General features: G+C 43.0%; 2 protein-coding genes across 8 annotated transcripts in view; one reads left to right on the top strand and one right to left on the bottom strand.

The window, feature by feature from the left end:
* Positions 1–9431, bottom strand: part of anks1aa (ankyrin repeat and sterile alpha motif domain containing 1Aa) — a 56842-nt gene extending 47411 nt beyond the window's left edge. For 5 of the 7 annotated variants that reach the window (XM_086115215.1, XM_086115178.1, XM_086115196.1 and 2 more), the window contains exon 1: positions 8700–9431. In XM_086115215.1, the coding sequence (XP_085971341.1) occupies positions 8700–8878 (179 nt within the window). In that variant the 5' untranslated portion in view covers positions 8879–9431. The remainder of the gene's footprint in view (positions 1–8699) is intronic. The other 2 variants (XM_086115223.1, XM_086115206.1) reach the window with 1 other exon arrangement.
* Positions 9432–9754: 323 nt separating this feature from the next.
* On the top strand, positions 9755–11906 carry taf11 (TAF11 RNA polymerase II, TATA box binding protein (TBP)-associated factor). Its single transcript, XM_086115235.1, has 6 exons — positions 9755–10040; positions 10340–10566; positions 10650–10780; positions 10856–10943; positions 11297–11393; positions 11465–11906. The coding sequence occupies exons 2-6, from the start codon at positions 10390–10392 to the stop codon at positions 11593–11595; spliced, it is 624 nt and encodes a 207-aa protein (XP_085971361.1). The 5' UTR covers positions 9755–10040; positions 10340–10389; the 3' UTR covers positions 11596–11906.
* Positions 11907–11943: the final 37 nt, after the last annotated feature.

Here is an 11943-nt window from a genome sequence, read left to right on the forward strand (position 1 = left end):
AAAATTGCAAAGCAAAACCACCTTTTTATTTGTCACATGATTTTATAATAGAGCTTTTGGGAATGGTCCATCTAATAATCATTTTTGGCATTCTTTCAAGACACAGTTATTAGTTTTGTGTAGCTTCAGGGGGGTAAGAAAATGCATGGAAGCTTTTATACGTTGGCCAAGTCAGAGTTGCGTGGTAGTGGGTATGAGTGGAGTGTCATTGCTTAGAGCAGTGTTTTTCAAACTTTTTTGAGCTTAGGCACAATTCTTTCATTGAAAAAAATCTCGCGGCACACCACTCGCTGAAAATGTGAACTCCCCCCCCCCCCCACCCCGCTTATTTGAACAATTAACGTGTTATATTGTTACTAGGCGGCCCGGTAGTCCAGTAGTTAGCACGTCGGCTTCACATTACAGAGGTACCGGGTTCAATTCCAGCTCCGGCCTCCCTGTGTGGAGTTTGCATGTTCTCCCCGAGCCTGCGTGGGTTTTCTCCGGGTACTCCGGTTTCCTCCCACATTCCAAAAACATGCATGGCAGGCTGATTGGGCACTCTAAATTGTCCCTAGGTATGAGTGTGGGCGTAAATGGTTGTTCGTCTCTGTGTGCCCTGCGATTGGCTGGCAACCAATTCAGGGTGTCCCCCGCCTACTGCCCGAAGACAGCTGGGATAGGCTCCAGCACCCCCCGCGACCCTAGTGAGGATAAAGCGGTTCGGAAAATGGATGGATGGATGGATATTGTTACTATAACCGTTTTTAACAGTGAAGAATGATGTTATAACAGCTTGAATTGGAATCAAATGAACACAAAGAAAACAGTATTTTATCATCTTTCATTTTTATTGTTTCACCGTCATCCTGCATTCATGCGTCACAAATTCGCTTGTCTCTTGTCGAAACACAAGGCAATTGGCTAGCTGTTGCTGCTCCCTAGCGGTATGGGAGGGTACTACATGATTACTTTCTGGGCGAAAGACCGCACAGGCATACAAATTGGATATTTTCCCGCGGCACACTTGATAATGTCTCGCGGCACACCAGTGTGCCGTGGCACACGGGTTGAAAAACACTGGCTTAGAGTAGGGGTCCCCAACTGCCGGGCCCGGCACCAAATGACCCGCGGACCGGGTGCCGGGCCACACAGAAAGAATAAATAACTTACATTCCTTCCGTTTTATTCATTTCGGAATCTGAAAGATGTTTTATTTTGAAAAATTACCGGATTCTCTGTTATATCAGTCGCCAGTATGTCATTCTTGACGCAGGTGAATGCGCGCTTCTCGGTCACATGATAGGTTACCACATAAAAAACAAACGTCTTTGAAAAGTTTTTTTCGGGAAGGAGAAAAGGCCCACCCAGGAGACAGAAGAGGAGCCTACGACTTTCAAGAAAGAGAAGGCTGCATTTAATAGACAGTATAAGGCCTCCTATTTCAAATATGGCTTTATCTCAACGGGAGATTCACACGCACCAAGCCTACTACGCATAATAAGTGGCGATGGTAAGTCGTATTTTTCATGCACTTTTTATTTGCCGCGTATCTTATTTTGAAGGCATGTTTAAATGTTACCATGGCGACCAGAGAACGTTGTGGCCAGATAGGACGTTCCTCGTGTCATGATTCGTGTTTATTATTATGTTTCGAAAATACCATACTTTTCATGCAGGTCATATCATTTTATATTGTTGTATCTATCCGACCTTAAAGGCCGGTCCCTGAAAATATTGTCTGACATGAAACCAGGCCGCGGAGCAAAAAAGGTTGGGGACCTCTGGTTTAGAGTTCTCATGCTACTCAGATACACACAAATTGTGTCATGGAAGCCACATTAGCAGAGGAGCTGCAGTGTCACAATTTTACATAACTTTTTCATTTGTTACAGAGTTCACAATCATTTAGAGCGGCCAGTCGGATAAGCCACAACACCTCATCTGCTCAGCATTTTGGTGAAGTGGCACTCGAGGCCAGGAATCAGCGTGGAGCCGGACAATCCACTGTCATCCTCTTACTACGGCTCACAACCGACGTAGCAGAGAGACAGGGCTTAAATCCCATAGCTAGGCGGTGGGCAAAACACAACACACAATTTGGATTGGAAGCGCGGATGGTGTATGTGTGTGTGTGTGTGCATGTGTGTGTTCGTGTGTGTGTGTTCGTGTGTGCGTATGTGTGGTTGTCGGGGCATTCATGGGAAGCGACGAAGAAATTCCTTTTTGAAAGGGCCACGCTAATCCTTAATTTCCCTCAGGGAATATCAACAGGATGAAACTAGAGTTCGAAAGAGATTCTGGGGGGCTGTAATTCCGTGCTGTATAAAGCTCGATTTTAAAGAGAGGACAGATAATATTTCCCTCCTGTCCTTTCCATGAGCCTACTGATGATAGTTAAATGCTGACATGTTGCATAAAAGTACAGTTGGATGAATCATAAATCCTCACAGTTCTTCTTAAATCCTCAGTTATTTGTCTTAAAATGTCAGACATACTATACGATTGTCAAGTTTGTATTGATAATCTGTGCCATCCTAACTGTTTTATTGTCAATATTGAAAGTTAGTGGACAAATTGTGCAACAGTTCGATGAGAATGATGATGAGTCCTCGAGATGTCTGTGACACATACGTCCGTAAACCACAAGATGAATTTGTGATGTCATGGTCTGCCCATCTACAGTTTAGATCTAGACTTTCTCGAAAGACATATGACCTCCGAGTCCAAAAGAATGACTCATGAAAATGTAACACGGCAAAGGAAAACAACAGCATGCCTACTCAATATATTCATTCTACTTATGCTTACTTCGGAGTTCTATTTCAGTTTTCATAAGATGTTACAGCACCAGGAGTACATTTTTTTTCTGTTCATACCTTTTAGGGACATGTGCATATGTAACATTGTTTAATTTAACTCCTGGAAATAAGATAATGACATTCCAAAACCTAAACTGTTAATGGTTTGATGTAATGTAGATTTGATTACAGCCGCTATCTTAATTTAGTATGTTAACACTACTTACTTCAAAGCGATGACTTGGCATTTTTTTTGGTATACTATAGTAGAGCTGTGCAATATAATAACATATCATAGTGCCATATGAACATCTCGACTGTACCGGCTGACATAAACCTTGATAGTTTACTATGCATTGTTATTGGGATATAAAATTATCCATATCGGGATATAAGATTTGGTCCACACATGCACTGTATTCCTAGCAGCAATACATTTTAAATAACTGGACAAGAACATCTGAGATCCTTAAATTAAACGTATAGGAGATGCAAGAGATTATAATGCTCCATTACTGAAATGAAAACGAACATACAGTAGCACGACTGTAGGTTCAGTTGTGGCCGGGTCAATTCAAGGCCTACAGAGGGGGTCATAAACACATCATACAATATTGCATATTGCATTTCACAGAGCGTGAGTGGTCATAGGAGATGTTAATTAACTACGGGTGGTCACAGATTAAGAAGGCAGCAGTCAGAAGGCCTGCAGCACAACTAACAAGATGGGCATGAAAAGCAACGTGGGCAACAGGGAAAGATGGCTTGTAGAAAAGAAGGATAGCAAGCCATTAAAAAAATACATTTAAAAAACAATTAAATCCCAGTCTATTTTCTAGCTGGCATTTCCCCAAACAGTGAACGCGTGACTCTCCCAACAGCAGCTTTCAAGTGTTTTGTTTAAATTTGAATGACATATGTTGGTACTTGAAACACAATTGCAAATCATTGTTTCGTACAAAAAATAAATCTAAAATCATCTATTTGTACACCAGCCAAATCATCGTTTCATTTTTTTTCTTTTATATGTAATACATATTCTCTGATGATTCAATTAAGTGTGCCTTATTAGTCAACCTCAGGATGTCTCATTCCAGAAAACTCTTATTTGACTTCTTTTATATAGCAAAATTGATGTGAAAAGTGAACCTCTTGAGAAGAAAGTAATTTGTTTCCTGTAAAGCATGGGCCATAACTGTGTCACATGTTTGAAGTGTGGTATAGACAGATGTATGGCTGTGCAACCAGTAGGTGGGCAGGAAGACTGCTGACAGGGGAACGGTGAGAGATAGAGGGAGACGCCATCCGCAGGAGCACACAGACCAAACGTCTGGACCACTAATGGGCAACTAGAGGGCCTGCGCACGTCCATAACTGGGGCCCATATCTCAATGCCCCCCCCCCCCAAATAAAAACCAAAGACACACTCACAACCCTCATAGTTCTTATCGTTTCCTCTCGACTATTTGTTATTGCAAGATTTTCAATGGAGGAATGAACTGGAGTTTACATTAGCAAGCACACATGGGAGTACTCAAGTCTAATGTAACCTTTCATTCACCATACCAGCAACTTTCTAGGTCAGGATGGAGAAGTAGACGACAAGACAGGTTTTGTCATTTCGTATCAAGGAAGATATACGATTTTAATCAAAGGTTTGGGGTTTTTTTAGCACGTTGGGCCTGGGACTCATTCATGTATATATGTCTGTGTGTTTGTGTGTGTGTGTGTGTGTGTGTGTAATGGTGGTAGACTGGTTCGTACGGCAAGCCTCACAGTGTAGTGGTGCAGGGTTCGATTTCGGCTCCAGCCTTCCTGTGTGGAGTTTGCATGTTCTCCCCGTGCCTGCGTGGGTTTTCTCCTGGTATTCTGGTTGGCAAACGTCACACGCCGAGCAGCTCACCCCAAACTCAGATGCTCCTGCAATGCTAACATGGCAGTGTAAGATTTCCCAACGACCCACGTTGAACTAGACACAGTGTCTCCAAGTTCAGAGGTTAGAATTGATGCAATGTGAGTGGCAAGCCTGCCGCTCGCCAGCTCGACATTAACCTCCGAATGAGACATTGCAGGGGAGTACTGTAGCATAACTTGGAACTCGGATTTTGCATGATTTCTATATGCTACGGTGAAACAGTAAGAAGAGTTTTCCTCAGCAGGGTGTGCACTGACACACCACTCTGGCTACCTTCAAACTGCACTGATATACGTGTGCACACTCGTCTCAAGAGACATACTTTGGTGCTAGTTTTTTTTTCTTTAAGAGCAGACTGAGTTAGTTCTCACTGAGCACTTTCTTTTTTAAAGGGGACTTCAGTCTGTCTTACGTGTGGGTCTGTATAGATAGAACGACCCGGACATAGCAGACCTAATAGTAGGGAAGCATCTGGAGTCGGGCCCAGACAAAATTAAAATGCAAACCAAATCATTATAACTCTTAAGAAAACGGACCCTGCAAGACAATAAACAATATGCATCCACAGAACATTTTACAGCTGTTCCGGTCCTAAAATACTGCAGACTTCTCTTGGCCAACGGGGAGTCTAATGAAGAGGGCACTCTAAACAGGTGATCCAGTTCCAGCCGGATGAGAGCTCAGTTCTCTTTGTAAGACTGAAACAGGCGAGAAACCCCCGCGCCAAATGGTTTTATATGAATATGAAAAGCTATCCGGCAAGGCTTTGTCAGCTGGACAAAGGATGTGGCTGTGAAGCTACAAGACAAGCCCTCAATCTGGCTAAGCTCTCAGGGTGTCTGTCCAGATATCCCAGAATTCCTCAGTTAATTTCCCCCTCAATGGGCACAGGGTTTGTTTTTCTTGCCAGGTATTTCATCTGAGCTCCAGCTCACTCAGATCCACCGCTTATGTTGTTACAAAGTGGACCAGAAAATCGGGGGGGGGGGGGGGGGGCTATTCCTGTTGACCTCTGAGAAACACACAGAGAATGTATGATAATTGATTAGTTGATCAATTGATTGGTTGGAATTCTGCCAGTTGAGAAGAAAACTGATTGTCAACTGAGAGTAAATAATGTTTTTTACTTGCCTGTAACCAGTTCTAGCGAGTTTGCGCCTAGACCAACTGTTATGAAACTGTTTTCACGTTAACTTGTTGAAAGATATTCAAGTGGGAAAATGTAATATCCTACATAATTAAATTAAGTCATAAACTGATTTGAATACCTTTTCCTCACTTAAATTGATTTGGATAGTCGTCACACATTACGGCTCGCTATATATGGGATAAAACTTGAAATAGGCCCATACATAGCTGGATTTCAAGGGTCCACAATCATGTTCTTGTCAGATACAATAATAAGGGGTTTGTCTGAGAGACTTCATTGTTATTGTAATGGCAATGCATCATTTAGAGACATTGTTATTATGGCATTGTTGCTTTAAATAGGTTGCACCACGTGTAGCCGATTCAAAGGCCATGACCTTGCAACTTGAAGCAGCCCTGTCCGCCTCGTTTTGATTCTAATGAAGCAAATGTTTAGGGTCAGGGCATCATTAAACACGCCGGGGTCGGTGCCTGTCCCATGGCAACCGCTGGTGTGAGGCCTCCTGGGAAAGCTGACATTCCGCAGAGCCTAGCTGCACTACTGCGTGCATATAACAACACTGCAGGTCTTGACATGTGCCCCATTCCAAAGCAAGAACACCAAAAGCTAGTGAAAACACACGTCAGACAGCGTTAAATGATAATAGCGATTGAAGTTAGATTGTTAATAACAGGTAGCCTTATTGACAAAAGCTCCATTATTTTGGAACAAAATTCTGTGAATCTGAAACCTGCCTGTCCTTAAATGGTGGAATAGTCAATCGAATCTGGGAAAACTAATTTCACAATGTTCCCATTAATCTGACTGAGAAGGTGGCATGACAGACTCCAGTGGTCATGAGTCATTCCGCTTCAAAACAATGTCTCTGAAATTGGGTTTCCCATTAGAAGGTTTTAATAAGATAAGATAAGAAAAGATAAGAAAAACTTTATTAGTCTCACAATGGAGAAATTCCCAATTCACAGCAGCAAAGTTATGAAAGGAAGAAGTAGAACAACAAAATATAGGAGCTGCTGGAAAGGCAGCCACTCTCGCGGCGCCATTTTGAAGTCAAAATAACAAAAACAACACAACACAACACATAGGACACAGACAGTCGTGCAATCTTCACCACTTTTCTGCATACACTTTGTTGTCTGAAGCAGTTATAGATGAAAGAGGAGAGGATCAAAGTGTCCTTTCACCAGTGGGTCAGAGACATCATGTTAAAAATGTGCACACGTCTGCTACAAGCTAAGTTTCGAAAGCAAATACGAAGTTGTAGCGTCCATTGACGAAAAGAGATTAGTTGACTTCTCCTGTCCCACGTAATCCGCTTCAAACTCCAAGCCGCGACTCCCAGTTCCAAATCCGCAACAGCGCTCCGCGCTAACGCTCCTTTCTTCTCATCGTCGGCTCCTCAAGACTTACATCCATCCAGCCGCAGACCGTTCAACAGCACTTATCTCTCCGCTGAACAAAGCAGGGCTGTGAAAAATGCTGCCCATTCCAGGCGCAAGACACAAGCGCCCCGGGACTGTCCAGCAACGACAGTCAAATGGCGCCGACATTCCTCCCAGTCAAAAACAGTGCTGGTATACCCATGCTGCCGAGAAGGCGCAACCACCAAGCACAGAGTCTCCTCCTTGATGAATGTTGTGGCCAAAAAATGCTGAGAAAAGTCCACATCAGGTCCACACGACATAACAACAAACACAAAGTGACAAAACAAACACAAAAACAACAAAAAAAGCAAGGCTCATGAGAGCACTTGCCGACGGCTGCCTACTCGGGCGCCATCTTGACTTCAAAGCTGATTCTAATGACATGAAATTTAGGTGTGCTACATGGTCTGCATGAAGTCTCCCAATTTATCACGTTTAGTTTGACAGTAACACTTGAGATCAAGTTGGCTAGGATGCTTTGACTAACAGACGTTCATCCGGATTTGATGATGACGATGCATCGTAGCCAAGATCACTTTGAGTAGGCTGATGATATTAGGGAGTGGATGAAAGACTCACACTTAGAACACGTTGAGGTAGTGTGTGCTGCTTTGGCTCACCAATATATCAGGTCATGGGAAGAACTTGGCAAAAACAATCAGACTCATACCATGACAGAACTGGATATTTTGGCACACAACCAATTCTGATATGAATGTCATCCATTTAGGGCTGTATACCAAGCATTTGGATGAGAGACTCCTGGCAGGCAAACAGACTTGAGATGACATGTACAGACTTGATGGACTATAGTTTGTATCGAAATAAACATCATTCAATTCATCAGGAAGACAAAATCCTCAAGATGGTGACTAAAACCTCATCAAACGTTTACCTCACCAAGGACTTCCCCCTTCTTACGACCTCTGCCATAATGTTCCCAAGCAGCTGAATTCAGTCAACACACACACACACACACACACGCACGCACACACACGCACACACACGCACTTGCGCGCGTGCGCACGCACACGTACACACGCGCGCACACACACACACATTTGAATGGTTAGATGAAAGTTGGGCTGCTAGTTCACCTTCACCAGTGAGAATACTGTATAGACATTCAATAATGTCTGGTAGTCCTTTTTTAATAGCATGTACTATTTTATAATAGATAATAAAAAGATGCATGATAGCCTGCAAGCGGTTTATGCATTACAGTACAACTGTCTTGGAGCTAACAAAGAAGCATGCGCTGGGCTGCCTTGGACAAAATGTTTCCTTTGTATATAAATAATAATAATAATAAATTAGCAGAAGTGATTAGTCTACATAATAAAACGGAGTAGGCCAGGGTGATATTTGACTGAGAAACACTGCTGGACTCGTTCCGTTTACAGCGCCTGCTTCTCTCCAATGGAGCCTACCTGAGCAGACTGGAGAGCGGATGCGAGGAGGCAGCGTGGCCGCCGCTGTTGCCGCTTCCACCAGTTCCATACGACCCGCTGCCGGTGCCGGCCGATGGTCGTTTCCCGGATAAAAGCTTCTCCACCGCGGCCAGGTTTCCCGTGCGCGCCGCTTCGAGGAGCTCCTGCTCCTTCCCCATTGTGGATGCGTTAAAAAAAATAGAAGGATGGGCTTTTCTTGTGAAATTCCTCTGCGACAGCCCTCCTTTCCCCCCGATCTCGAGTTAGTATTCCTCAATTGTGGGGAAACAAAAAGCTGCCTCCACCTCTTATCTCTTCGTCCGCCTGCTCCACGGCGTTGCTGCTGGTGCCGAAAAGGGGGAAAAGTTTCGCTGAGGCGCACGGCACCACCATGGAGCAAACTTCCTCTGGCCAGTCCCCTGAGTGGCGTCCGTCACTTCCTCGAATATGCTCCCACTTGCTGCATCTCCAAGCCGAGCCCCCAGCAGGCAGACAAACGCGCACAGCCCCGGACACCACACGACACACACCCTCCCCGAGCTGCTTAAAGCTCGATACAGTACTGGAGATTTCGGTCAGATGGAGCCACAAACGCAAGTGGGCACAGAGACCGTGTTGATGATGTTCAATTTAACGATGAACCGAATTGTTGAAAAATGACGAGAACGTCATTCCTGTAACCCCTGTCACTTTGTATGTTTGTTCGAACCAGTCAAATTGTCCCGTGGGTGTGAACAGGAACGTTTCACAACAGCTCATCAGGTGACAGTGAGTGAACGGTATCAATAGGCGGCGTTGGCTGATATTAGATTAATCATAAGGTTTTGATTTTTAAAAAACGAATAAAACACGACCGGCATCCCTGGTGAAAATACTGTAGTTTGATTAAATAGTTTGATTAAAGCTTACGAAGAGTGCACATAAAGTGATTACAACAGGATTGTTTTTTTTAACTTCTACCCTCGATGGATTCAAAATGTAAGAATTACCTTTAAAATGAAAAGGCACCAAAATCACGAGTCAATGACAATTTTAAACAAGTTTAAAAATAAATATTCCTTACATGTACAGTATCAATAAAGGTTTGGCAAAAACCCGTCTGTTAAAAATTATATTGTTAATAAAGGTTTTAGTACAGTGACCGGAACTGACGTTAGGCAGCAGCAAGTTGCCTGATTCTTTTCTCCCGAAAAATGAAAAGTCGCTAGCATAATTAGAGAATAAATTGTTACTTTCTGAAGGAAACTTTTGTTTTAGGCCGTGTGTTTACTTGATTGTAACCAGTTAAAAGAACGTTTGTTATCTTAGCTGCTATTTTGTTGACGCCGGACCCCAGTGAAGGTAAGCGACTATTACTTTTTTTTTTAGTTAGCCAGCCACCAAACATTGCTTGTATTTAAACATAACCCTGACGTGGTTTGATGTTTGGGTTGTGGTCCAGTATTGTTCTAACCCTATAACTCGTGTTTACCGTAATGTTAGTAATATTAAAATGTGCGTCACTGCCACAGCTCTCAATTTTGAAATTATTTTTCATTATTTTTTTTTAATTGTTAGTTTACTTTCACACGATCGGTCAAATGTAAACGGTGGTAGACTAACTAATGGACAGATAGACTAACCATGGTTAACTCCTGCAGAATCTGACCCTGTCGAGGCTGACGCTGTCTGTCATCGTGATTGTGTGATAATGGCGGATCCTGCACGGATCAAAACCGAGGTCACACTTGAGAGCCCAGTAGCCGGCCAAGATGAGAAGCCTAAAGCTAAGGCGACAAATGACACAACGTCCCCTGCCCCAGAAAAGCCTGCAGACGAACTAAAGGAGTCTTCTTCGCAAGACCAGCAGAAACAGGACGATGCATCTGTAAGTAAATGTTAAGGTTAGGCCGACATCATTAGATGACTGGCTCTTAATATATGTCCACCGTTTTATTTTTTCGTGTGAAGGAGCCAGCAGCAGCAGAGGATGAAGAGGAAGGGACTTCGGGTCAGCCTGCATCGAAAAGACTGAAGGTGGAACCAGAAAAGAAAAAGGAGAAGAGGCAAAAGGTTGATGAGGACGAAATACAAAAAATGCAGTAAGATATTTTCAACCAAACACAAACTATATTCAATATATTTCCATTAACACATTTCTTCCACTGTTTTTGAAGGGTTTTGGTGTCATCTTTCTCTGAAGACCAGCTGAATCGTTATGAAATGTACAGGCGTTCTGCCTTCCCTAAGGCAGCTATTAAGAGGGTATGTTGCTTCTAACTTTTGTTTAGTGCAGTGTTTCCAAAACTTTATTGAGCTAAAAAACAACAATCTCATGGTACACCACAAAATAATGACCTGAATGTGAAGTCTGGGCCTTTTTAGTTAAATACAAAGCTGATATACCGTACTTGCAGGAAGCCAAGCCTTATGTTGTTTGAACTGGAACAGGTAGGTTCATTGTACAATACATTACAGGCATAGATACTGTAGATTAACCAAATTATTCATAGTTCCAATTTGTAAGGTGAAGTTTTGACACACTGATTTGCTGCAGCACAGTGGTTTGGAATCACTTTATTCTCAAATAATAACAGGAGTATTTTTTTTTCTTCTAGCTGATCCAGTCCATAACAGGATCCTCGGTTTCCCAAAATGTGGTGATCGCCATGTCTGGTATCTCCAAAGTTTTTGCTGGGGAAATAGTTGAGGAAGGTAAGAATATAGCACACTAGTTTCCTGTGAATAAATAAATTACGAATAGTAAATAATTTGGGTTTTCACAGCGCTGGATGTTTGTGAAAAGTGGGGAGACACACCACCTCTTCAGCCCAAACACATGAGGGAGGCGGTGAGGAGGTTGAAGAGCCGCCATCAGATTTCCAACACCAAGTACAAAAACATTCTGTTCCACTGAGGTTTGCAGCCTCAAATAACATGTCATAGATGACCAAACTGCCCCTACTACAAAAGTGGTGCCGTCGCTCCAAGGAAACGTTGCGCCAGTCGTCAGACTACTTCCAACTTGCTGAGCCAACATCAAGATCAGTCTGCATACTGCTGAAGAAACTTTGATGTGCACGACCAAGGACTTTGAAACGGAAGCAACACCCCTGGTTCTTGTCCAACTGTCAGTGTAAATGATTGCTACAACATTCAGTTCAATTGATATGGAGTTGTACTGATCAAGTATGGTTGTAAATACAGTCAATTTTATTATTGATAGAATTACGGGTTGGCCTTTTTACAAAAGATTTAAAATGTG

This window comes from Hippocampus guttulatus, chromosome 1 (genome assembly GCF_054856545.1).
Source record: "Hippocampus guttulatus isolate MCC_2025c chromosome 1, RoL_Hgut_1.0, whole genome shotgun sequence".
Taxonomy (NCBI): domain Eukaryota; kingdom Metazoa; phylum Chordata; class Actinopteri; order Syngnathiformes; family Syngnathidae; genus Hippocampus; species Hippocampus guttulatus.